The 27681-nt window shown below is 36.4% G+C and overlaps 3 protein-coding genes across 3 annotated transcripts; 2 read left to right on the top strand and 1 right to left on the bottom strand.

The window, feature by feature from the left end:
- Positions 1-144: 144 nt before the first annotated feature.
- On the bottom strand, positions 145-4841 carry LOC104887936 (13S globulin seed storage protein 1). Its single transcript, XM_010672724.3, has 4 exons — positions 4471-4841; positions 3118-3368; positions 1424-1846; positions 145-703 (listed from the first exon to the last, which is right to left on the bottom strand). The coding sequence occupies exons 1-4, from the start codon at positions 4790-4792 to the stop codon at positions 332-334; spliced, it is 1368 nt and encodes a 455-aa protein (XP_010671026.2). The 5' UTR covers positions 4793-4841; the 3' UTR covers positions 145-331.
- Positions 4842-6681: 1840 nt separating this feature from the next.
- LOC104887935 (uncharacterized) lies at positions 6682-13721 on the top strand. Its single transcript, XM_010672723.3, has 8 exons — positions 6682-6956; positions 8306-8401; positions 8740-8823; positions 9071-9231; positions 9323-9440; positions 11725-11860; positions 12790-12968; positions 13218-13721. The coding sequence occupies exons 1-8, from the start codon at positions 6708-6710 to the stop codon at positions 13455-13457; spliced, it is 1263 nt and encodes a 420-aa protein (XP_010671025.2). The 5' UTR covers positions 6682-6707; the 3' UTR covers positions 13458-13721.
- A 1805-nt stretch (positions 13722-15526) lies between these two features.
- LOC104887934 (uncharacterized) lies at positions 15527-22507 on the top strand. The gene is made up of 6 exons (XM_010672721.4): positions 15527-15730; positions 18792-18970; positions 19397-19598; positions 21708-21814; positions 21900-22021; positions 22097-22507. Exons 1-5 carry the CDS (start codon positions 15632-15634, stop codon positions 22000-22002), a joined length of 690 nt encoding a protein of 229 aa, XP_010671023.2. The 5' UTR covers positions 15527-15631; the 3' UTR covers positions 22003-22021; positions 22097-22507.
- The last annotated feature ends 5174 nt before the right edge of the window (positions 22508-27681 follow it).

Here is a 27681-nt window from a genome sequence, read left to right as displayed (position 1 = left end):
AACGGTTGAAGAAATATTAGGGGAGAAGAGGAGGATGGCTAGAGAAAAAATTAGGTTTAGGGAGAGGGCTGACTTTTTTAACTGATAAAGAATATAGATACAAAACAACTTAAAAAAGAGTGAATCATGTACAAATGACAAAAATTCGAGAGCAAAATGGTCATTCTCAATTAATCTCATCTGACAACCATTAAAGAAAGCAAGAAACATATTACAAGTCAAGTTATGTTTCCTCTTATTCAAACACCTACTCACGTTCTAAAAATTAAGATACACAATCGAAGTTGTAAGCTCTCTCATAACACAAACTCCCTTAACTAGCTAAAGTGACCTAATCCAACCTAGGACTAAACACACTTAACTCTTCCCTTCCATACTTGAGCCTCCTCACTTCATCCCTAGACAAGTCGTAAGAATTCATGAGCACCTCCTCCGGCATACTTCGGATGGCCGAAATCCTCCCGGCTAAAGGACTAATAATCGCGTTATTGTTGGTCTTGAAAGACACCCATTCTAGCCCTTCTTGTTCCGCCTTCTTCACCACCACAAAGTTTTGTGGGACTACCAAGAGCTGCCCTTCTTGGACCCGGCCATCGAACACTAACAGCCCATTTTCTCGAGCTACTTGAATTCGACCCGTACCTCGTGTTATGTACATTATGCTGTGGGCGTTCATGTTCCAGTGGGGTGTCATCAGTGCATTCTGCACATAATCAGATCAATTTACAATGTCAAAGTACTTTTAATATGAATATCTCTATTATATAAGGGAAGACGAGGGAAACTTTATTATACCCTTAAGTAAGAAAATAAAAATTCACCATCTTTTACCATTATAATCTCAATTAACAAAATATTTACATCACCCTTGATTTATTGGTTTTCAAAAAACAGAAGAAAAATACAATAAACTTTTATGAACAATTTTTCGTATATATTATTACGCAATCGACCTTTTGTTTGTTTTCGCACGCATCACGTGCATACAATACTAGTTACTCAAGAACAAAAACTCGGTATCTGATTTTTGGATTTGGGGTTTGAGATACTAACAATAAATACTCTGCAAAAAAAATTTCACGCGCTCAAATTATGTTGTGATATTGTTTTATGTAAATAATCGTTTCATTTATTACAAAATGAAGGAAGTATAAATGTGACACTTTGTCTCTAAATTAATGAACTTTTTCGCTTTTCCCCTCAAAAAAAAATATCTTTAGTAATATAAATTTTTTAGACTTGTTGGTAATCCACTCATACAAAAATTTGTCTTTTTAAAACTAACAAGAGTTCACAATTAATGTTTTGATATAACTATTTAGAATTCATGACCAAACTACTTGAACTTTATTTTGACAACAAGAAGTTAACAAACAACTTAACTTAAAACAAAGCAATGGAGCCATGGATGTAATACTCGTACCTTGTAAAGCACACCCCTCTCAACACTAAGTTGAATATATTGTAGAAGGGGGAGTTTATGACCATTAAGGGTGTTAATACGACCACCATACTTAGTAAAAACATCAGCATGCAATGGTTGATCAATGTTATGTTTAAAGCTTAAGGAGCAGAATGTTTCTTCCAAGCCATTAAATCTTCTCATTCTTTCTTCTTCCATTTGATCCCATTCAGGGTTTAAAAGCTCGAGATCGCGTTCGACTCGAATGATGCTGCCTCTGTCATCGTTTTCAGCCTTTATGTTCCTTATTATCTCGGTGTCTACATTAAAAACATCAGCTAGCAGCTCATCGTTGAAGCCATTGAAGATGTTCTTTCCTGCAACTTCTCTAGGGCCTCGCTCTTGGCCTTTTTGGCCTTGAGGATTCCCAGCTAGATAGAAACTCTGTATAATGCACATTAAAAAAATTAGAAACATACTCCATATAAAATTCAACCACGTGACGTCAAGTTAATATACTTCAAAGTTCTAACCAATAAGCTATCCAACATTAGATGATATTTTTTAACATGTATCTTTATTATATAAGGGAAGAGAAGAGGGACACCAAAAATGGTAATTTCTTTTATATCTTTAAGTAATAAAATATAAATTCACCATCTTTTATCATTATATCCTCAATTAACAAAATATTTACATCATCATTGATTTATTGACTTTCAAAAAACAGGAAAAAATATACAATAACTTTATGAATAATTTTTCGTATATATTATTACGCAATTAATTTTTTGTTTGTTTTCGCACGCAGCGCGTACATATAGGACTAGTATGTTAATAATTCGGGACATTACTCGGATCTAAGAACTAGTTTATTTCCTAAACATAAGGAAAGTGAACACCGCTAACTTTGAAGCATTTTCCAACATAAAAAGTGATTACATATCAAAAAAGAGTTGATATGATCCCATATGATATATTTTTTTCTTATGTGAATTCTAAGCAAAATCGAGGTCATATTTGGTAGTACTCGATACCTGCTGGTGTAGGTGAGCTTTGATTCCAAACATTTGTTTTTCCTTTATACATCACCAATTAATACTATATTCACTATGTGGATAACATCTAACTTAGTTGGTAAAATTTTATTAAGATATTCAAGACCTGATATCGACTCCCGCCTACCTAATAGTTTTATTATGAAGATACAAATGTATTCAGTTCCGTGTCCATTTGTATGATATAGTATTCACATAATGACCTATAATCTATTTATTTTCGCCTACCAAATAATTTAGAGAACTATAGGAAAAAGACAATAATTTAGAAGGTGTTTGGTATGAAAACTTTTGAGGTAGGAAACGGACTCAAGTAAGCGTTTCCATTTCTAATTGTTTGGTATGAGTGTTAAGTAACAAATACCGTTTTCGAAGGGAAACATAATTGCCCCATTTGTTACCCTTGTCAAACTAGTGGAAAGAAATCAAGTTTTCTTCCTCAATCATAAACCTCTCAATTGTTCCATTCCACTAGAATACCAAACAACTATTAAAGGTAACGGTTATTATTTCCATTTCTCCTCCTTATCAAAATCCTTTCCATTCCGTTTACGTTGATAATACCAAACGCCTTCTTAATTTCCTTTTCAATGCAATTCATCTTAATAAGGCATTATAAAAGCTAATAATAGAAATAAATTGATGTATAAGACATACCCTAAAATTGAGATCAAGTTGGTTATGAGGATTGCTAAGGTCGAGCAAGGTGACACTAACAATAGGGGTATCCCCATCATTGTAAGTCCATTGAACTACACCAGCAGGTGAACCTATCACATCACCTTCTCGCACTCGGAAAACTTTTTGGTGGTGGTCTCTTTCTTCTTCTTGAGATGTTTCTGAACCGACTCTTGGTGACTCAAAGCTCTCAGGGCACCCCGGGACTATCACTCCTTGTAAACCCCTCCCTACATCAAAATTGTTAAAATTGTCACATAGAAGTACATAATGGCTCAAAATACAAAAGTAGTCACAATCTCTGTTATTTCGACATCTTCATTTACATTAGGTATTGCGTATTGACCCGTGTTCAGACCTGACTCTTAAAATGTCCAAAGTGGAACATCAAATAGGGCGTCACTTTTAAAAGGGCCCCTGAATTGGAACAAAAAATTCTTAAAACATAAAAAACACTAGTCAAAATGACTGTAAGTTTCTTTAAAATCTTAATTTGATGCATGTTTGCTATTTGATTTACTTATATATATTAATAGTTTTTTTAATTTTTTTATTTAGAAAAAGCCTATATTTCAATATTAATACAGGGCCTCCATATTATTTGAGTCGATACTGCCCGTGTCATGTCCGACAGACATAAAAATTGGATATTTTATTTCAAACCAAAAACTCATATTTCGGCTAAATCCACGAGTGCAACATACCAACACGTGTGTCTGAGTACACTTTATTTATTATTTATTATAAGGAAATTATGTCAGCCTAAGAGCTAACCCCTACAAGGTTACTAGCTTGTAGGAAACACCAATACATTGGCTGGTAAGGCATGCATAGCATGCTAAGGAAATATCCCAGCATAATGTTGTAAGGATCGAACCCCTGACCTTAGGGGAGAAGGGAGTGATCTACCCACTTGAGCTAACTCTTATCCTTCTGAGTACACTTTATTTGAGTTTGAGTAACATAGGTTACAATTTTACAAATTGTTAAATTTTAGATTATATGAAAATGGGCCTGGGTAATTCAATAAGGAGGAGGAGAGTTTAGCCCACTTACACGCTAAAAAGTTCCATCCTAAAACCAATTGGTGATAGGAGGAGTAATTCCTAATCTTATAAAGTGGTTTATTATCTCCTCTTTCTCCAATGCGGAACACTCACAAGTCACAAGTGAACATTTAATGGGTTTCAACAAAAATACAATATATTAAGTGATTAACCTCCTTTTCTATTTAAAATAATAGAATTAAAGTGAAATATGTAAATAGTGTAAAAGTCACAGTGTTGCTAAAAAGAAAAACAAGAAGTATATTACTAAGTATTATTACCCCACCTTGTGTAACATAAGTGACATAAGGAGCATTGGTGTAAGAAGGCAAAAGAAGGCCTTTAGGCTCAATGACATAACGAACAGCGGCCACGCCTGCACAGCGGAATTGCTCATCATTCGTCTCCCAAACCTCGATCAACCCGGCCTCAGCCCTGAGCCGGCGAGTCGGCTCTGCCGCTCTCAGCTGCTGGATGTCGCACTCATGTTGCCATTGCTGCCCCCTTTGTGGCCTTTGCAGCGTTGGGATCTGAGCTAAGGTAGGAGAAAGGAGAGCAATAAGGCATAGAGATAATAAGGAGAACAACAGAACATTAGTGGCAGCCATTGTCAAAGCCAAACAAAAAATACTATTAGGAAGAAAGATGGTAGCACAAGTTAAGTATTAAAATGGACAATTATAATGACTAGAGTGGAGTGTTAGGATGCAAATGACACGTTAATGGTGAGCATGTATGGCGTTCTCTGCTTTCTTTGCATGCATGACAAGCGCTCAATCCTTGTGTTTTCCTACACTTGTATATGCTTGCTTGAGTTCTTTAAAATTTGTCTCCATGAGGCGTTGGGTTAGAGAATTAGAGACTAAGCCAAACGTTGCCCAAGTTGAAATGAGAAATGTGATTTTCATATAGTTTAGATGGTAAAGTTTTATGTGGTGGTATTCGAAAACTGTGATCAAATTACATTTACATTGCTGCGCTTAGTAACTCAGTAGTCATGTATGCATGCGTGCGAAAACAAACAAAAGATCTATATTATTATTATTTAATAACTTATTATTATTATTTTATTTAATAACATTATGAATTTTTTATTAATAAATGAAAAATATAATTATCTAAGTGTTGCTCGTGTCTAAAAACTAGTTAAAATGAAAAGGGGTAAAAGGGATCCAGGATAATGAAGAATTAGGAAGCAAACATGACTTCTCTTTCTTTCTTTTGGAGGAAAATTCTTCTACACACTCATTTGATATTAATTTTATTAGACCAATAATATTAAGTAATACATATAATGATACAAGAATATAAGACAGGAAATTTGGACTCATATGTTCCACCCTGCTTACAACAATTACTTTTTTCCAATTAAAAAACTATTTTAAATCTTTTGCGAGTGACAAATTTTTTGTGAAAGTGGTACCCAAAACCTAAAATTGAATCTACTCTACATTCCTACTATATGGCGCATTAGCACATTAGAAAAAAAAACCGTTTTTTCACTAGATACCCATGAAGTTTCTTAATATTCACCTGGTACCCTCGCGTTTTCTAAAATTCACCAGGCACCTTTGTAGTTTGAAAAAAATCATCAAAATACCCTTAATTACTAACGGTCGTCAACTCCGTTAGTCATTAAGGCTAAATCAACAAAATTAACCCCTAATTAACCTAATTAATACAAATTAATCCTAATTAGCTCTAATTAAACCTAGCTAATACTTTTAAACCCTAATTAACCTATATCTCTCCCTAACCCCACACCCCACCACCCCTTCCCCTCCTCCTCCCTCACCGGCCCCCAACAACCCCCTCTCCCCCACCCTCGTCGAATTTCGCTCTCCTCCTCTCCTACCACCCCTGCCCCTCCACACCGCAGCGCCTCTCCCCACCCCTCGTGCAGCGCCTCCCTTCCTCCACCCCATCTAATTTTGCTAACTTTCTGGTTGAAGATCACTTGAATGAAGAACGGAAACTCAACGGGGGGAGGGGAGTGAAACTTGATAGGGGAGGGGGTGGGGGAAGGGAGCGAAATTCGACGGGGATGGGGGGAGGGGAGGGGAAATTGACTAAGGGGATGCGAGGGGTGGGGGAGGCGTTGCGTGAAGGGTAGGGGTAGGGGTAGGGGCTGCGGCGGGGAGGGGCAGGGGTAGTGGGAGGGTTAAGGGTTAGGGGTTAGGGTTAGACACTAGGGTTAATTAAGTTTTTTTAGGGTTATATTTAATAGAAAGTTAACGTTAGGGTCACGTCAATTATTTTTCCAAACCACATGAGTACCTGGTGAATTTTGTAAAATGCAAGGATACCAAGTAAATATTAAGAAACCTCAGAAGTATCCGGTGAAAAATCCGTTAAAAAAAAAAACCTTTGCCAGTGAAACCAACAAAAATTGAAAAATCATTTCTTGGTCTTTAATAAAAACGGTCAAAAACCTGCCACGTAGACCTTGTTGAGAAAATCTGCTAGTAACACCAGCATATATCCTTATAAGTTATAACACAGAATAATAATCCTGATAAAGTTATGGCGTCCGTCACACTTACCAGCAACACCTCCTCCACAACCACAACCACATCTTTCCTCAGAAACAATGGCGGTTTCACTCGCTTCAACTTCACGCACCTCCCATTTATGCCGCACGTTAGTACGCGAAAAAATGCCGCTGCAAATTATGCGATTAAAGCGAAGCAAGGACAAGAACAGAACACAACAATGCAGTACAGGAAACTCGGTGATTCCGACCTTTTAATCAGCGAAATTACCCTTGGAACTGTACGCTAATTTTCTCTCATTCTCTCTATGTTATATACTTTTTATGCATATAATTAAATTATTCAACTTGTTATTAATGTTACAATTATATCTTAAGTTTCTCTTTTTTATTGTATTAAGTTTTTACTATATGGTTACTGAATTTGACATTGGTGGTAGTCGGTAGACTTGTAGTAGTTGCGCTTATGACACTGCGCATAAATTCAGGGCCGTCTAATAGGACGTGCAAAGCTATCAATAGCATTTGATAGAATATAGATCTATTCTTGGGACCTCAACCATCAACTTAAGCTTTTGGTTGAGTTGGTCCTTTGACATGGTATCAGAGCCAGCGTGACAAAAAGGTCACGGGTTCGAATCTCATCCACCCATACTCTATCAGCATTGATTCCCGCTTTTTAATTTGTCAGAATGACAATGATAGTATTTTGTAAAAGAGTTTATTTATAATTTTGCAATCTATGGATAATATTTTTATTATAGGGTTCAACTTTACAATTAGCATAGGGGCGTCAAAACGTTTAAGAGAATTTAACGGAAATTCTATTAGAATGCAATATACAAGTATGCAATTCTTATACCAAGGACCTTGGGTCTAATGGTATGACTTCCTATCTCCGATACCAAGATTCAAATCTTAATGGAAGCAAAAAATTCAATATTGTTGGGAGGTTTGGGGGTTGTTGGGACTCTGGGTGAGTGACCTTTTATGAATTTGTAGGGCAATGGATTTTTGTCCTGAACTTCTCTTCGTCGCCTCAAAAAAAGTTGAATGAGAGTGCCACATGGTTACATGATTTTGACGAGATTTAATTCTAGATCTTTATGTTTGTTATAGGTAGGGAGGAGATTAATGTCATACTAAGAGGGTACATTAAGGAATTTTTTATATAGTTTATAAGTTCCATGTAATTTGATAAACTTTTACCTGATTTTGATAGCCTCTCAAAATCAGTCCTACGAAGATTTCTCGAAACGTACTCTCGGATAGTTTGTCCCTTAATTAATTCCATTTTGATTTTGCCCTCAAAAGAGAAAAAAGATAAACTTCTACATGTATATAGGAGTAATAGAACCCCCTTGCATAATTGACTTTTATGTGATTAGGGGGGGATTATTTATAAAACAACTTGCAGGAGAAAATAAGTGAGTTCATAAGAAGAAAATGGACAAATATTTTGTAGATATTGTACTTGTTTTATCTTTTTTCATCCAACTCTTTATTAGCTATTCATCTTTTAGGATGGAGAGACAGTATGTTGTACTTGCTAAACAATGTTGTATATGAACTGCATTTGACACTTATCATATGTATAAGTGTTCTTATCCATTATTGTTCATGTTTTCAGATGACATTTGGAGAACAAAATACGGAGAAAGAATCTCATGATATTCTTAGTTATGCATTTGAACAGGGAATCAACATCCTGGACACTGCAGAAGCCGTAAGCGTTTCATTTTCAAGTTTTTGTTTTGTCTATTTAGAAGAACATTACTGTTTAGCATCAAGGTGGAGGAATCCCGAGCACGCTATACATTTCAGTAATAAGTTAAATTCTCAATTTCTAATTCAGAGGAATGTCATCAACTTGTGTCATTTTGGTTTCTCATTATGCTTTTGTTTCAACACTCTTCCTGAATATCCACTTTATTATCGGTGAGATAGAGGTTCTGACTTCTGAGGTTAGATTTTCGCTTTGCGACAGACATGTAAAGTTCCTCTGCCGCTCCTGTCACCTTTGTTATCTGTTAGCTGTTTGAAAATTTGGTGATTGCTTTTCAGTATCCAATCCCTATGAGGAAGGAAACACAAGGAAAAACCGATCTATATATAGCTAGCTGGTTGAAGTCTCAACCCCGTGATAAGGTAATGCTTACAGCTTTATGATTGACTGGAAACGTTCTAATTTCTGTCAAATTTAACCTGAGAATCCAATTTCCAAACCTTTGTCTTTGTACTCATTTGAAATATAGTCATATACTCATCCAAATTTTTTGTTTGAGTTGCCTTTTTCATTAAGAAGTTCTCTGATCTGTGGGTGGCATAATCATTTGGGTTTTTTCGTGTTGGACTGCAGACTCTCTAAATCACTGATTCAGTATGGATTTTTCAGGTTATTATAGCAACAAAAGTATGTGGTTATTCTGAGCGTTCTGGTTATATCCGTGAGAATGCAAATGTATTGCGAGTTGATGCTGCTAACATTAAGGAAAGTGTAGAGAAAAGCCTTAAGCGGCTCAACACTGACTACATTGATTTACTTCAAATTCACTGGTGAGAAAATACTCGGTGAAATCTTTTCTGAAGAACCAACAGCAACAGCTTTTCTGTTTAATTTGCTTTAAGTCTTTGCCTTTTTTGTCAGGCCAGATCGCTATGTCGCGTTGTTTGGTGATTTTTTTTATGATTTCAACAAATGGAGGGGCGGTGTACCATTTGAGGAGCAACTTAAGGCCCTGCAAGAAGTTATTGACGAAGGAAAGGTACAAACATATTGTAGGTTATGTCATTGTCAGTGCATCTCATTGGACACTTTTTTCTCATTGAGGTCCTGCCCTAACCGAGCCTAGACATGAAGGGGCTATCTGCTTCATGACAAAGAAATGAACGGAATCAAGAAAGAGAAAGGAAAGGAAGAAGGAAAATCCGCTAATTACCCTATATGATCGGTTAGCCTAGAGAAAGGTTTTTTAAAATCATTATTTGCGTTTAATACAGAAAACTCACAAAACTCTCCATTTCCAAAATGGAACCTAGTTCACAAACCTTTCACCTCTAATCTTAACCACCACCTTCTACAATATTCACTCTGTACCACTAGCTTCACAACACATACTCTCTTTATCACGGTACCACCACCTTACTTTGCCACTCCTTCTCTGCAACTACATTCACATGGTTGTTGCATTGCAACGAGATCCTTGGTAGTCGAAATCAACCATCAAAGTTCTGGATTTGAAGCTATAACATTCCACTTTGTCATCAAATAGTCATTGCCAGAGTTTTCACGGCCAAGTTATGCATCTCCCCTACCGCCCAACACTCACTAAGGGGTGTAGAGGTTTTATCATTGCATTTCCCTTTTCTGAGATCCCCTAACTAAACTCCCACTATATATAAAAAAAAAGACTTACTGAACAAAAGAAATGGTAGAATAATCATATGCATGTGTGCTGAAGTTTTGACTACAAAAACATGCTGTCATTTGTTAAATGTGTGCTTTTCTCATCAGCAGTCTGTAACTTTTGAGTCCATGACATTAAAGATAGACCCCCTAGAAGGTATTTTCTACGAAGCTTTCATGTTGACTGCTGGATACATAGTCTGCTATGAGTAGGTATGGATAAGTATAACCACTTAATACATGAAATGTTGAAGCGCTTAGATGGTGTAGCTTGTTATAATATGAGTAATAGGTTGCGAAATTGGATATTTGTCACTAGTCATGTAACCAAATGAGCCATCTTTTCATGAGTTCTAGTCTCTAAAACTAATTATTTTTGGAAGGTTTTTCACTTTTTTACTTATTTCAATTAAGAAGATTTCCATGTTTTTTTTATGATTAAGGAAGAATCTCACCCTTTAAAGAAATTTTGCATCTATAATAATAAGTAGCAAGGGATATCTAGGACATCCCTGGGGGATAAAAATTATTTTTCAATTTACTATATGCAATGCTCGTCTTTTGAAGACTACCTCTCTTCTGGTTTGCTCTGGTTAGAGGCTAGGCTTTGTATACCTCATGAGTGGTTGTTGTCATCTCCGTTGTTGTTTAGTTGCAACTCTTGATTAACTCCAAAATCATTGCCTAACTTCGTCCTTATGGAATTAATGGTGCTAAATCTTTGTTCCTGGTTAGGATTTTCACAACTGTATAGAGAATGGAAGGTTTGAATTTTGAAAACCATAGATATCAAGCATGTAAGCACCGAATACTCTCACAAAAGGAGAACGATACCCATCAAAAGGGGTGGAAAGCTCTGAAAGAACACAGACAAAAGTTTACAAGCTACACGATATCCGGAGTGAAAATCTAACAATGATTAACAAGAAGAATATAGGCTGGGAATGGTTGGAAAACAGCTCTTCTGATCCCTGACCTGAGGATTTTCTGTCATCTATCTGATAGAGGTTAGTTTTGAGGGAGGGAGAAGACTATATCTCCTCGGATTTTTTCGGTCTTTTTCAGTCAAACACATTGGAGAGAAGTGATACATGTGAAAGCACTCTGTTGTCAAAATCCTCTGCTACTTTAACATGAGTTGTGCTAGCAAGTGGATTACTGCAAAGGACAAGACCCAGAAAACTGAGACCTGGCCTTGATTTTTTGTTTCTGGTTGTTGAAATGCAGGAGTGTAGTGATTGTTATGGTTGCTGCTGTTTGTGATTTATCATTATTAGGCCATTCAGCCCGTTGTACTATAAATACAAACAGTCTTGTGACTATAACAGCAAAATTCTTATAGCAACTTCCAAATTGATTCTCTAACTACACCCAACTGAACGAACCAAGCCAATGAAGGTTCAACTTCTCAAGTAAATCTGCTACACATTTCATACTGATTAGACATTATATTATTTCGTTGATCTGATGATTGGATTTTATATTTGCTGGAGAACTAGAAAGTAGAATGTATCCTAAGAAGTAAGAAGTTAATATTTCAATCCCTGTAAAAGAAAATCCGAGCTGTCAACTGCTGGTTTTATTCAGTTTGATATAGTTATGTTTACTGTTCGCAGCATTAACACAGTCATCTACCTATGCAGGTAAGATATATTGGTGTCTCAAATGAGACTTCTTATGGGGTTATGGAGTTTGTCCATGCAGCAAAAGTTGGAGGCCTTCCAAAGATTGTTAGCATCCAGAACTGCTACAATCTACTAACTCGTTGTCGGTTTGAAGGCAAGTTTATAGCTTACATTTTCCTATTATGCAACTCTTGCCTACAATTTGCCTTTTGGATCCTGGGCCAAGATGAATTTAATTTGTGCATGGGTCGCTAAGGATTTTCTTGTTGTCTGGTAGAACTTATGCTTAATATGAGCCCAGTCTTTGAATATATGGATCGTGGCACCATCACCATCTTACACAACAATGTGTGAAGTGTGAATTGCTGCTAAATTTGTGTTTCTTTACTTGTTCAGTTATTCTACTGAGACACATATATGATAGTCATGTTTGGGTACATATTTAAGTGTTGATTGACGTGCTGAGATATAAATTCGGACTAGGTTTTTTTTTTCCTAAAATGAAGACGAGTTGCTGGGAGTTGACATTCAGATAACGTGGTCCAAAATCTCAAAGATGTGTGCAACGCATTCTCAGATGTTTCAGCTAACTTGTTTCCTATATTTCTGTAACAAAAAAGAAAGAAGTAGGATATAGAACTGGTTATAATTCTTTTTCGAACTGTCTCCAGACCATTTTGTGAGCACAGCCTTCTTTGTCCTCTAGGCTCTATCTCTTATAATTTTATTATCTCAATTTTTGTCTTATAGAAGAGGTACTCAATTGAGTTTCAAAGTGTCACACACTGATTTCGCAATCATGTTGGAGGTCAAGTGTCATACAAGTACTAATTTGTTCCTCTGAGTATTATCAATTTGTTCAGTGGTTAAATGAAAAAAACTTGGACCGTGTGTGAACATTCCATAAATTTTACTGATACGTAATTTAGGATATTAATGCTTAAGAGTGTGCATTGGAGACTGTGGAAAAGCAAATGAGTACAACTTAAAAAGAGTGCGAGTATACTTACTACCAGATACAGAGATAAGCTAACATAGCTTCAATCAACATTAAGCTGACTGAATGTTCTAAAATGCTTGCAGCTGACCTTGTTGAAGTTTGTCATCCAAACAACCATAATATTGGTCTGCTTGCCTATTCTCCTTTGGGTGGTGGAAATCTCACCGGAAAATATTTGGATCCTGGTTCTGAAGCTGCTAAGAAAGGCAGGCTGAATCTATTCCCCGGTTATATGGAAAGATATATTAGCTCCTACGCAAAGGTAAGTGGTTTTCTTAAACAAACATTGCAGTCATGCTGTATGATCATCTTATACTCTTCCTGATCGTACATTCAATCATTGCTCGAAGTATCTTTAATAAAATGCTTTCTTGGTTAGTTAAAATTTGAAGATGCCATGTTACTGAGATTGAGGGATAAATTGTATTAGGAGACCTGGAGAGGGCATTAATAAAAATTTAAGTAACCAATTTTGGGGAGATAAGATCTTATGTTGTGCTTCCAATTTCAGGTAGTAACTGCTAAATATGTGGAGTTGGCCAACAAACATGGTCTATCTCCTGTGCAGCTAGCGCTCGCCTTTGTTAGAGATCGTCCATTCGTAACTAGTTCAATCATCGGTGCAACTTCAGTTGATCAGCTTAAAGAAGACATTGATGCTTTTTTGACAGCAGAACGACCATTGTCACAGGAGATATGGCAAGATATTGAATACATTTTCAAGAGAAACAAGGACCCAGCAATTGACTAAGCATTTTTTTTAGTTCTGAGGTATGGTGGAACCGAATTTTGGGACGAGCCTGGTGTAAATCGAACCCACAACATAGGTGTGGCCGTGTGGGCGATGTCTCCCTTCCTGGATTTCTGTTGATTGGGCATTTTTACATTCAATTGTAATATCGAATTGTAGATCATCAAAAATAACCATTGAAGGTAAAAGATTCCACTTTTTGCTGCACTATGCATCATATTTCGGAACTTTGAATGAGCACTATGGAATTGGAGGCTTTGAGTATGATGACAATTTTATACCATTGGGGCTACATATAAAAAGTAAATACACTTTCGGAAATATATACTTCCTCAGTTTTTTTTTTTTTTACTTGCAACACGTTTTTTTTTCATCAACTCTAATGCAAAATTTGGGTAAGAGAGAGGCAGAGAGGAAAAAAAAAAAGAGCACTCCATGTGATATTGGAGAGAGATAGAGAGAAAGGAAAAACAGAGGTAGAAAGTGTTGCAAGTAATTCATTATTTTCTTTTAAGGAAATTGTTGCAAGTAAAAAAAAATGGAGGAAGTAGTATTATTTAAGGAATCTATACAAATATATTAAAAGGCGTGCGAAAACAGGAAACTGTGTCACGTGGCGCTTTAGAGAGTTTTAGTTCATGTAATCCATGTACAATAAAAAAAAAAAAGAAATTGCATAGTAGGGTTTGATCCCTAGACCTCAAGTACATATATTAAAGTTTTAACCACTAGGCTAAGTTGTATTTAGTGTTATTATCATAAAGTATTATATTAATAAATGAATTTTTTCTTTACCCGGGGCATAGCCCGGGCATAATAACTAGTTGATAATACAATCAAGCGTCAATTAATATAATTAATGCTAGTTTATTACTTATATTTTCATTTTTGGCTTCTTATATGTAACGCTAAAGGCTACCCCTATCATTTTCCATGTTGTATAAAGAAACAAGATGGACAAAATTAAACTACATTATACAATCATCACTTACCCACAAGGCCACAACACATATATAACATAATTAAATGCTTTCTTGCATACCAAATATAAAGAGAATTAAACAGCCAATGCCATGATTAAAAAAAGGCAAGATCATATTTTAATAAATGGAATAATTGAGTTAATTTTATAGAGGCTTATTGGAAAGATAGTCTGTGTATGTGAATGTGTGACATAAATTTAGGACCATATTTTGGTAGTTTCAGCGATTTTGGAGTGCTTGCATCACTATGTTAATTTTTTACTTTAGCAATAAACTTTATTTTTTAGTGAAATGCAAGAAAAAGAAAAAGGAAAGATTAAAGAGAAATTTTTTTATGAGTGGAAAAAACCCAATAAATCGACTTGTGTGGATCTGATTCACATTAAAATTTGTGTGCACTAAGCTTATGCACGTGAATCGGAACACTCACTGCTATAATACACATAAACCCATCACAAACAGATACATTATATAAGATAGAAATCTAAATGTTCATTATTCTTTTCAGTAATCTCTATTGCAAATCAAACTCTTTTCGACGATTGAACCCGGTATATAAATTTTTCCATTTTATTTGAGCAAAAACTTTCTTGTACTATATGTTTCTTTCTCTCAATAATATATTTGCATAATGATGAACAAATAACTAAAAAAACCAATGAAGCATTGATTTGAAAAAATATAGTTAAAATATTAATAATAATTATAAATATATTTTCAAATCAAAATTTTTATAACACAGACTAAAAACTAATTGAGAAAATAAAAAAAAATAACAGGACAAAAAATGCTAGTACTTACAAAAAAAAAAATTCTATAGTAAATTTGAATTTATCAAACGCGAACCCCATTTTTAACCCAAGATCCAAATCCGACTTATACCCAATGAATTTCATAGACGCCAGTTTTTAAAAATGGATCGAATCCAGCGGGATCTAAATCGGTCTTTGGCCAATGCCCATCCCTATAAGAAGCAAGTGAGACCCAAGGACCCCACCTATAGCATGTTAAGGGTAAAGTACATATAGCGTTTTAGCATAGGAAATAAAATACAGCTCCTTTAGTACCGTTTATAGCCAAATGAGCATGCTCTCTCTCTCTCTCTCTCTCTCTCTCTCTCTCTCATGGCTATAAAACTCACTTCATAAGCTGAGAAAGAGAGTTATAGAGAGAAAAGGGAGGAATTTTGTGATGGCTTCCTGGGGTAAAATGCGTATCTCATTACGTTTGAAGTTCTGCTACCATTATCTGCGTCAAAAACTTGATTTTGCAGCTTTGCTCACTTTGCAGGTTTCTCACTCTCTACAGTATTAACCATTCTTTTTTTTATTTCTGGGTTTTGAACATTAATGTTTCTACTATTTTGTATGTCTTACTCTTTTTGTGGGTTTAGGTGGTTTATATTGGAGTTGCATGAATTTGCTGGTTTTTGAGCCATTTTTAGATTGTGTAATCATATTATTTTTTGGGCTTTGTTTAACATGAAGCTTTAACTGATTACTTGTAGGTAATTTGGCAACATTATAGTTCGTTCGTTTCATAATACTCGCTACACTTCCCATTGTGGGAACACATTACTTTGCTACACTTCTTTTTTGGACAATAAACTCTCTCTATCTCTCTCTTCTCGCATGAGTCTCTTTTCTTTTTACTCTTTACCTCTTTCTTCTCCAAAAATTGCCTAGGAATCCGTGAATTGAGAAGCGTAGCGAATAATTTAAAACGGAGAAAGTATATGATCTTGAATTTGGCTCTCAAATATAAGTTTCTAGATATGAAAGACAAAAGTGGTTTGTTGTGGTTTCAGCTGTTATGTTTGGACCCTTTTTTTTAATCTTAGATAAACATGTTTTTTTTCTTGTTGGAATCATTTCCAGTTCTTCTATATTGATGGGTAGGATTGCAAGAAGGGGAAAATAGGGAGGTTTTGCAACAAACTTTGTCTTCTATTTTAGGTGTCATAATCTCGAGATAGAAAATGGATGAAAAGAAACGGAGAGGATCCTAATATACCTTTTTTTTAGCATGAAAGCTTGAGTTATGGCACATTAATGTATTATTATCAGTTATGGTTAGGGGTTAGGAAGAAACTCTTCCTTTTAACTACTTGTATATAAGAAAGTGTTGCTTTGGTGCCTCCTTACTTTTACATTAGTTAATTGTTGAGTTGAAATTATAACCAACCTTTCCTAATTTGTATAAGAAAATTGTTGCCTTGTTTCTGAGGGAGAATGGAATTTATACTGCTTTCATTCCTTCTCTTTGATTTGACTTCAGCAGTACATGGATATGTTGTCCCCTTTGAACCATTTGCACTTTCATCTGCGATTTGGGACTTGAATTTAGGTTGTAAAATTTGGTATGGGCTCGACTTCATTGCAGTTTATGTGTGTGGAAAGAAATTGACAAGCTTTGAAGAGTTAGCTAGTTGAAGTAAAGAGCAGATGGTATGTCTTTGGAGCCAAAAGTCCATGGCCATACTTGGCGCACTAGGTTTTCAGCTCTCATATTGGGTCCGAAAAACACAATAACGGCCCGTTTGGTAGTTGGTCATAAATGGAGGTAATGGGAATGAATTTGTGTGTAAAATTGTGAAAAATATCATTGTCCATCCCATATTCCCATGTAATGCTAATTTATCCTAAAGTGTCCATTTTCCTTCTTGAATTTTCATTCCCATCCAATACCACCTTGTAGGTGGTAATGAAAATTGTTTCCCCTTAGGAGACAAAAACACAAGTTTAGGAGTGAGATTGTTTGCCGATGGAGAAAAAATGCCTCCCCATGGAGATTGTAAGGGTGCTCCCCTAATAAAATCACACTTAAAATTCATTCCCATTACCGCAATTTATTACCGACTACCAAACGGGACGTAAGGGTCTGCCAAGAACATAACCAGGCCATGCGGTTGGGCAGAGTCATGCCACATTGCATCTTCTGCCATAGTTTTTGTACAATGAGTGGAACAGCCTGCTTATGCAGAGGTAATTATTGTGCCGCTTATCAGTGCTCCCTCTTACTCCTGAGAGTCTTTAAGTTGTTTAGACTTAAAAGAGTGATTAAACACCTGAAGAGTGTGGTTAAGGCTCCGTTTGATAGGGCGTAAAACATTTTCAGTGTAAAATGATTTTCATGGAAAACAATTTACAATGGAAAACACAATTCCAAAATTAGTTTTCCGTTGTTTGGTTTCATGTAAGGAAAATGATGAAATGAAAGAAAAATGAAAGGGAAAGTAAGGAGGTAGTGAGAAAAGTGTACAAGAGAGATAAGGAAAACAGTTTTCCCTTCATTTTGAAAGGAAAATGGTTTTCCATCATTGGGAGAGTAATTTTACCCCAAGGGAAAATGGTTTTACACTCTTTTGCCAACCAAACAATGTAAAACTGAAAATGGAGGAAAACAGTTTTTCGGGAAAACGTTTTACGCCCTACCAAACGGAGCCTAAGGGTGGCAAAATTAAGATTGATTCATCTCTTTATGAATTCCTTCTGCTGGTTGATTATGGTAGATCGGTTCTCCTTTGCAGATGATCCTTTTTTCAATTTTTACTCCTCTTTAGCAAAAGGTATACCCTTGTACTTGGTGTCCTGGCTCTTGGTTCTTTATTGGCTTCTTAATCCTTTGTTTGGTTGTCACAATTGATTTTTTACTTTATCCCTCACACCGTTAGAAGAGGTTTGAAAAAGTATGATATATGTTCTCTTTTCTGCTATTGTGCTAGTGTGTAATTTGTATATAACGATCCACTGAATTTTTTGGTTCACATTTGTTCTAATTGATAAAGGACTTTAAGTTGCCACTGGAGGACAATTTTATTTGCTTGTCAATTATTTGGTTTGGTTGTCACAATTGTTTTGTGCCTTATATCTTATATTATCAGAAGCATTTATTAAAGCGAGACATAACTTGTTTCTTCATACTATATGATTGCTATTTGCTTCTCAGCCTAGATACTGATTATTGCCTTGCACTCTATGACAAATCCGATTGTTATCATGTAAGTTATCCTGCCAAATACTTTCCAGTAGTTCTTTAAAGATGGCAAAATATTTACCCAACAAAGTGTGGAATAATGAAGAACATAAGCTTGTCTATCCAGTACCCAACTGACATAAATGAGTATTGTTAACATATATCCAAAAATTAACTACATTGTCGACTCACTTGAGCCTGGACTATTGAGCTTTCCATATATTAACACTTGTTTCAACTAACATAGATGAGTATTGGTTTTCTGAGGGACCAAAAATATTTGGGACTTGGTCATAAGAGTTGGTGATTGGTGAATTCTCACTTTATCTTTGACTAATTTAGCGATGCTTCTTGTATCTTTTTCATCATGATGCAGAAACAAGAAGCAAGTCATCAAAGTCATGTTTTGACTGGAGAATTTTGCAACACTTTCTTGAAGTATGCACTCACAGATAAAATGACTTGTATCCATCAGAGCAAGGGTTCAGAGATGGAGCCCACTATTTCTGCTCGAGATAAGCTCTTGGTTCGGAAACTCCCTTACTTGAATGCAAAGTAATGTCCTTTTCTGGTAGTAATCTAGTTAATTTAATTTTTCTTTTCGTGAATTTTCGGGACTTGTTTGCTCCAATAGGAATATTTTTGGAGTTTGCGTTTTCTAAATTGTATCATCGCGATGTTTAGCAACACCTTTCCTAGAAGGCATAGATGTGTCTTCTAGTATTCAAATGTAATTTTAGGATTACATGAGGCATGCTAAAATATTTTATAGGATGATAAATTAACAGTTTGCATGTGTTGTTTTTGTTGTGTAAATCAGCAACACTCTATTGTTTCCCTCCTTGATGATTGTCAATTTGTCATGATTCCTTTCTTTCAAGATTTTGTAAATGAAAAATATATTTCTAATCTTGAAGAGTTTCTAGTGCAAAATATTGTCGGAGCTGTTGCATGCAGTCTAAATTGACTTCTATTTTCCAGGTTAACACTAACTCCGCAGCAGATTCGTGTGGGTGATGTAGTTCTTTTGAAGGATCCTTTGGGTTCCAATAACTATGTGGTGAGAAGATTGGCTGCTGTTAGTGGGTATGAAATGGCTTCTAATAACAAGAAAGATAAGCCTTTTGTTTTAGAAGACGGTCAGTGCTGGGTCCTTTCTGACAACAAAAATCTGAAGCCAGGGGTAAAAAGTGCATTTTAAAGCATATGATGTTCCTCTCACTTGATTTTTCTTTTTTTTTGTGAGTCCGATCTTTTTATCTAGTGCACTATTCTTTTGTTATTGGGACATAAAGCACCTTATGTACTTGAGGCACATGCAACCATGAGAATCATTCATAATAACATCATCATGCATCACCTTTCACATTCTTACATCTTCTTTTGTTATTGGGACATAAAGCACCTTATGTACTTGAGGCACATGCAACCATGAGAATCATTCATAATAACATCATCATGCATCACCTTTCACATTCTTACATCTTGGAGGACTTGGAGCTATTTGAGTCATTTAGCCACTCGTGCACTTTGACCTAATACTTCTACTTATTACTTTTTAAAAGGAATAGATAATCAAATATTCTTTGCATGACAAACTCTGCTAATAACTACATAAGAAACCTATCCATTTGTCAATAGGATTGAAAGCCGCCTCAGAGTCGTCGTGGTCCTATTGATAGCGGCTAACTGTTAACCGTAGTGGCCAAACTATTCTTCAATTCATTTCTTAAGAGCCTCGGCATGGTTTCTTGTGTCCATGGATTCAACTGTCTTCCTCTCTATGCACTTTTGTGAGATCTATGAGGTCCAGCATGGCTTCTTGTGTCCATGGATTCAACTATCTTCCTCTCTATGCTCTTTTTTGAGATCTACGAGGTCACTTCTCTAAATCTTTGGAGACCTAGTTGCAGTCCCCAATATCATCATAATACACTCAAATGGAATAACTATTCTTACTTTTGTATTGGATGTCCAATATTTTCTCAGCGAATGGATGTAACTGTTGTCTTTTGGTTGTACATAAGCCCTGTAACTGTTATATAATCATGACCATTAGCAGCCTGTGCATAACTGCTTATTTTATTGCTGGTTTATATGTCTCGACCCTCTGTCGTCTTTAGGATTTGTAGCATACCTTTTTATATGCATAAACACTTTGCTTCCTTTTAATAGCCATGGATGTGATTGTCTTGCATGCATAATGTATGTATAGTCTGATTCAACTTCCATAAGAAAGACCCATCTGCCCTGGTTTCACGTGGTAGGTCGTATAGAAATTTTGGGGGAGAAAATCATGCAGACATGGTCTTCCGCTCTTTTTCTCTCTACACATTGGTTATGGTTTTATAGTAAGAGTTGGTAATGGCCTGAAAAGGTTAGCACTGTTGGTGGCACTAGGTTTGTGCTATTTTAAATGGGTATGGTGCTTTTTGGTTCGGTAAGTGGTGGAGGTGGTGCTATTGAATTAGAGTCAAGTTGTGATGGGTATGAAGATTGTGCATGGTGTTGGTGCAGTGTCCAGACTCCAGAGTCTAACACTGCATTTGTGAGAAAAGAAATCCCAGGGATGGATTGGAGAAAGGAGAAGTCCTGATTTGTGGTAAACACAAGATGAGTGGGGAAAGAATAAAAGAATCATAACAAGCAAGCATAAAGGTGGTTGAGACTTGAGAGAGAAATTTCCCACTCCTTTTCTTGAAGACCCAAAACCAAACAGCACATAACATTATGTTGAATATCAGTGCCTGAAATGCAATTGAAAGTTTTAGTTTGATGTCAAATCATATACTTTTTCCTCCTACACCTTTATTTTTGTATGTTGTCCTCTCCTCCTAGCTAGTGGTCCATTTTCCGTTCCCAAATTGTCTAGCAAAGGGTTGTATTAAGTAGATCTTCCAAATCAGTGTTGAAGCTTTGCATGCAAAACATTTCATATACTGTGTGTCCAACATCGCTTAGGGCGGATAAAGATTTGGCATCCACCTTCCAGCTGCACCATAGTCTAATAGGCATTTGATAAACCGATTTATACAATTGATGTAGCTATATAGTTCTGAGCTTTCCCAGTTCTTTTTCTCAGTGATTAACGTTCCTTGTTCTGTTGTTCATCTTGAGGATGTTTGTAGAATCCTGGTTAAAGAAAAGGAGGCGCTTTTGGGATTTTGGGGATGGTATGGTGGCACTTTTGGGTTCATTGGGGCTGTGATGAACGTCTATATTCTTTGTGATTATCAATTTAGAGTTTCTAATGCGATTTACATCATTGTATGGAACATTGAACTTCTTGCAGGAAAACAATGATAGTCGTACATATGGGCCAATCTCCATAACCGACATTGTGGGTAGGGTCATCTACAGGTATCAAGCACGGGGTAATCATGGGTTTGTAAGGAATAGGTAATCCTCACTACTAGCTAAGGTGCTTCTTCCCTCTAAAGACAAGCACAACCTGATTATCTTTCCTCCCTCATGATTCTTGCAGTGAGATCAGCACGCGGAGTGACTTGTCAGTTATCTTCATAGAACTAGATTTTTCTGAGGTGATACGCCATAGAGATGATGGAAGTTCGACTTCTCAAACATGAGCGAAACTGCAAAATACAGGTATTCTGCTTTTATTTTCCTGTCATAAGTTCCTGTTACCATTCTCCATTTTTTAACACACTTCTGCTTTCTCAGGATCTCAGCTGGCAGAGTTCCCCTGACTTTGGATAGATAGGGATTTTACTATACGGAGGCAGTTTAATGGCTAACTGAAGTTTAAAACGGCTCAAACAAAGAGCTTTAATCTATTATCTAGTAGACCTTGTAATGTGTAGTACAATCTTAGCAAATGTTATCATTAAGCATTACGTGCGTTTACGGATTACTAGACGCACGGGCTACGATCGTGTACGATCATATCATTGCCAACGATCGTTAAGCATTGTTATCGTCTGTTCTTTAGGTGAATGCTGTTGATCCCTTCAGAGAAATGGTGTATATATGCTTTTGAAGAATTCTTCTTCAATATGACTTTCAAAGAAATGATCAGATCATCCGCTATTTGTCCCTATTGATCATTCTTGTTTATTCGAGACTTTGTATGCTTCTTTTGCTTCTCTATAATCTAAATAGTTCTTGAATATGTAAAGTTTCTTTCATTTTCCTCCATTCCAGTCTTCAGACTTGTCAACGTAGAGTATAAAAATGTGTGCTAATAGTTGTCCTTTACTCGTGGTATGAACCATCAAGACTTTCAATATGATATCCTTGAAAGAGAGATCTTTAAAAACATACTACCTCTTTTTTTTTTTAGTTGCAACGATTAGACATTTTCTACTCACACTTTATGTCCAATTGTTGCAACTAAAAAAACAGAGGTAGTATATATATAGATACCCTTGAAAGCAAAATTGATTGCGGTTAATCCAACTAATTTATTACTAAATAATCTAACTTGGTTAAAATCTCTAACTATAATATAGGGTCGTTTTAGTTTTTTACTCTATATTTCTTCCATTATTAAAAGATTGTCCCACTAGTCCTTTTTCAAGGTTGTCCATTTTCTATATACTTCTATGAGTTATATCCAATACAATCCACTCAAAATAGATGGATGATTTTGTCCTTCTACTCTACACATTAAAGACAAAGTAACGAGATAGGAATGAGGCAAAGATTAAGAGATAGAGTAATTAGTATACTCTTCGTCTCAAATTAGTTGGTATATTTCTTTTAAGTATGCCCTATTTCTACCTACATAATACAAAGTGTTTTTTAAAGAAGAAAAGGTAAGTTAAAGCCCAAGTAATTTGCCTGGCTTTTAACATTAACTTGCGACTTACAATTTTATTTTATTTTTCAACTTTCAAACTTATAACCAACTTGTTGGATTCCGAACAATTTGAAATAATGTCTTTTTGATTTGTTTTTGTGCTAATATAGGATTCATGGCTTCAATTTATTAAAACTTATTTATACTTTTTTTTTTTTTTTTTTTTGAAAGGAAAAGCGTAGTGCATTAAGACCGGGACAAATTGTCCATAAGTACATAAGGAGCAACAACACTGGGACAATGATTCACCCAACATTGTTCAGAACCAAACGGCACTACCTTTGCAAGGTGATGGGCGACAAAATTCCCATCCCTTTTAACATGAGAAAAACTAGCAAAAGCAAAATCAGCAACAATAGAAAGAACATCATCGAGAATAGCATCTAAATCAGCGCAGAAGATGGTTGCCCTCGATAGGCGGGATATAAGAACTTGGGCATCCGACTCGAACACCACCTTCGACAGACCTTGTCGCCTGGCCCAGCTTGCCGCAAAGAGAATAGCCTTCGCTTCAGCAATATCCGAAGGCCACCAGGCCTTGATTCGTTTCACTGCCGAAAAAAGGACTGACCCAGAACTATCGCGAGCGACAGCACTGATACCCACCCAGCCTTCCTCACAAAGCGATGCGTCAGAGTTGATTTTCACCACATCCGAGCTCGGCGCACACCATATTCGAGAGCTGGGCCCCGTACTTGACCGCGGGCCTGCGTAAATCATACTTGAATATGTGCCAAAGTCCTCCACCTGCCTATGAACCCGCTGGACCACAATGCCGAGAGGGGTAACCACCTCATCAAACACAAACTTATTCCTTTCGAACCAGAGATTCCACGCCAAGTAACAGCCTTTTTGAACCAACTTCATGTCCAAATCGTTCCAGCCAGCTAACACTTCAAGCATGTCCTTATCTTCACAACCCACAATCATGTCTCCACACCCACTATCAAGCCAAACCTGCCGTATTCTTGGACATAAGAAAAGAGCATGATGAGTAGTTTCGTCCACGCCGACACACCACGGACAAGAACCATCGTTAGCAATGTGGCGATGCCTTAAAGTCGCACGCACCGGAAGAGAGTTGGTGCTAACTCGCCACAGGAAATGTCGAACTTTGGGAGCCACATTCCATCCCCATATATTCACCCATACTCCATGAAAGTCATCAAGATTTCCCCCTTTACCTAGCATATAGGCTGTTTTCACTGTGTACTTCCCATCTTTAGAATAAGCCCACATAAATTCATCCCGACCACCACGAATGCTAAGAGGGATAGCAAGAATGCACCTTCTATCTCTATCATTAAAGTGTCGGTCTACCACATCCATTCTCCACTCCATCCTATCGTGATCAATCAAATCCCCCACAACTTTAACTTCCTCCGTCGGCGCACTCTCAATGTACCTCCCCTTCTCGTCCCCAACCCAAGGATCACTCCAAATGTCTATACTCCTTCCATGCCCCACACGGTACATCACCCCTTCTTTCACTAAACTCTTAGCACTCCATATACTTCGCCATGAAAAACTATTTGAATGGCCCAAACTAGCAGAGAGAACATCACAATGAGGATAATATTTCGCTTTCATAACACGACTAAGGAGGGAATCGTGGAAATGAAGGAGGCGCCATACTTGTCGACCAAGAAGAGCATCATTAAAAACCGCAAGATCTTTAAATCCCATTCCTCCCATACACTTTGGTGTACACAGTTTCTCCCAACTCAACCAATGCATCCCTCTTGCTTCCCCTTTCCCACCCCACCAAAATCGAGCCATAGCTGAATTAATAGCCTGTGTGATAGCCACTAGAAATTTATACACCCCCATCAGATATGTCGGCATCGCCTGAATCACCGCCTTTATTAACACTTCCTTTCCCGCTCGAGACAACAATTTCTCCTTCCATCCCCCCAATTTCTTCCACACTCTATCCAGAAGGCTACGGAAAACCATTTTCTTAGAACGACCACATACAGTAGGAATACCCAAGTATTTTTGATGCTTGTCAACTAGCTTCATCTGGAGAAGGTTTATCAATTCCTCTTTTCGCTCCCTGCTAACACCTTTACTAAACGACACCTCCGACTTTTCATAGTTAATTTTCTGCCCAGACGCTTTTTCATATTTGTTGAGAATATCAACTATTGTCAAGCATTCCTGTCGGGTGGCACGAGTAAAAAGTAAGCTGTCATCTGCAAAAAGAAGATGAGAAATCTCGGGTCCATTTCTGCTAGCCTTCGCCCCATGCAGAGCTTTAGAATCAACCTTCTGCTGAATCATCTGAGAAAAGGCATCAGCAACCAAAATAAACAAGAAGGGAGAGAGAGGATCTCCCTGCCGAAGTCCCCTAGCAGGAACCACTGAACCACATACCCTTCCATTAATGATGAAGGAGTATGAGACCGTAGAAACACATTGCATCACCAGATTAACCCATCGACCATCGAACCCCATAGTAAGGAGAAGCTTCCTTAAAAAACCCCATTCAACTCGATCATAGGCCTTACTCATATCAAGCTTCATAGACATAATACCTGTTCTGCTATTGTTACGTTGTTTCATAGAGTGAAACAATTCCAGCGCAATCAGAGAGTTATCCGTGATCAGACGATCAGGGACAAAGGCACTTTGATTCTCCGTTACAATATCAGGCAAAATATTTTTTAATCGCATCACCAGAGCCTTAGAAGCTATCTTATACAGAACATTACACAGACTAATAGGCCTAAACTCAGAAACAACAGTAGGAGACTTCACTTTGGGAATAAGAGCAATATTAGTACAGTTAACATCATCAGGAAACAATTGATAATGTAAAATATTACTCACAGCTGTAAACACCTCGTCTCCAAAAATATGCCAGAACCTTTGGTAAAAAATAGCGTGCAAGCCGTCTGGCCCAGGAGCCTTGCAGGGATGCATTTGGTTCAGGGCCGAAAAGATTTCGTCCTTAGTGTAGGGGCGCAGGAGCTCGTCATTATAGGCCGCTGTTATGGAAGGCCTAACATACTTCAAAACGTCGTCAAAACTTATTTATACTTATTTGTATTGAACCTAACTTATGTGAATTTATAATGTATTTAGTTGATTTTTTTTAAAGTATTCCTGAGCAATTTAAAAATGGTCGAAATCTAGCAAACACTTTAATTTAAACAGAAAGTTAATTATAAGGTTTTAAGTCACAATTTATTTAAAATAAAATGTAAATGGCAAGTTGTTCTAATTGTAGAACTATAAACAATTATAATTTTAATTATAAGTAACCTTTCTATTTGAATTTACGTATTCTTATTAAATTTGGGAAATTTAGGTGATATATGTCGGTGAATTTTTATTACTTTTTTCATTTCATTTAAAATGTTATACTTTTCAAATCATGGATTCATAGGCAATTTTTGGAAGGAGAGTGATAAAGAAATTAAAAAAAGAACCCATACGATAGGAGAGATGTAGAGAAGTTATTGCCCAAAATTTAATATAACATCTCATTCGAAACTTTCTAAAATAGAAATCTATACTAATATATTAAAAGGCGTGCGCAAACCAGGAACGGTGCCACGTGGCGCTCTCTCTAGAGAGTTTTAGTCCATGTAATCCATGTACAATAAAAAAAAAATAGAAATTGCATAGTATAGGTTTTGATCCCATGACCTCAAGTTCATGTACTAAAGTTTTAACCACTAGACGAAGTTGTATTTAGTGTTATCATATCAAAATACAATATTAATAAATGAAAATTTTTCTTACCCGGGGCATAGCCCGGACCTAATAACTAGTTAACATCTAAATCGAAACGAAGGAAGTACTTCTTTGATAGGCGGTGAATTTTATTACTTGTAAAGCATATTTTACTCTCTTCCATTATGAACTACAGAGTATTTATAAAAAATGTTGAGAAAAAAGATGTATGAAACCAGTGGGCAATAAGCAAATAGCTACATAAATTCACCTTTAAACGATTTTCCTGTCTCCGAAAAATTTTAATTTTGTCAAAACTTTCTGGTTTGAATCTCGTGGACCCCTCTTAGGCGTGTGCTGTTGTTTATGTTGTTTATCTCTATTCTACATGGGAAGAGGGATAGGATACCAAAATATTAGAAACTCCATTTTACCCTCATTATATCTCTATTCAAACTATTTTAATTAAAAGAAAAACATTACAAAAAGAAGACCATTAACAATTCAAATATCCCTAATATGTATTTTCGCACGCATCGCATGCATATAAAAACTAGTATATTTGTATTTATTGTGTTGTATCTGTTGTAACTTGTATTTCACATTGGTGTGTAATGTACTTTTATGATTATTTTTGTGGAGAGGATATCCGACCTTCCTGGGGTGGTGGTGGTGGTGGTGGTGGCGGCGGCGAATAATTATAATTGTGAAAGAAATATGTTAGGAACTTTATTATTAGTATAGAGGGAGAAAAAAAAAATTCGAG

Source organism: Beta vulgaris, chromosome 3 (assembly GCF_026745355.1).
Source record: "Beta vulgaris subsp. vulgaris cultivar EL10 chromosome 3, EL10.2, whole genome shotgun sequence".
NCBI classification, from domain to species: Eukaryota; Viridiplantae; Streptophyta; class Magnoliopsida; order Caryophyllales; family Amaranthaceae; genus Beta; species Beta vulgaris.
Note: the sequence above shows the minus strand (reverse complement) of the source record. Positions and strands in the feature narration are given on the sequence as shown.

Coding starts and splice junctions, on each gene's coding strand:
- LOC104887936 (XM_010672724.3), bottom strand. CDS start 4,792: ATGGCTGCCACTAATGTTCTGTTGTTCTCCTTATTATCTCTATGCCTT. Junction 3,369..4,470: donor TGTCACTTATGTTACACAAG/GTGGGGTAATAA, acceptor ATTTTGATGTAG/GGAGGGGTTTACAAGGAGTG. Junction 704..1,423: donor AGAGGGGTGTGCTTTACAAG/GTACGAGTATTA, acceptor GATTATGTGCAG/AATGCACTGATGACACCCCA.
- LOC104887935 (XM_010672723.3), top strand. CDS start 6,708: ATGGCGTCCGTCACACTTACCAGCAACACCTCCTCCACAACCACAACC. Junction 6,957..8,305: donor GCGAAATTACCCTTGGAACT/GTACGCTAATTT, acceptor TCATGTTTTCAG/ATGACATTTGGAGAACAAAA. Junction 9,441..11,724: donor AAGTTATTGACGAAGGAAAG/GTACAAACATAT, acceptor CTACCTATGCAG/GTAAGATATATTGGTGTCTC.
- LOC104887934 (XM_010672721.4), top strand. CDS start 15,632: ATGGCTTCCTGGGGTAAAATGCGTATCTCATTACGTTTGAAGTTCTGC. Junction 15,731..18,791: donor CAGCTTTGCTCACTTTGCAG/GTTTCTCACTCT, acceptor ATCATGATGCAG/AAACAAGAAGCAAGTCATCA. Junction 18,971..19,396: donor CTCCCTTACTTGAATGCAAA/GTAATGTCCTTT, acceptor TCTATTTTCCAG/GTTAACACTAACTCCGCAGC.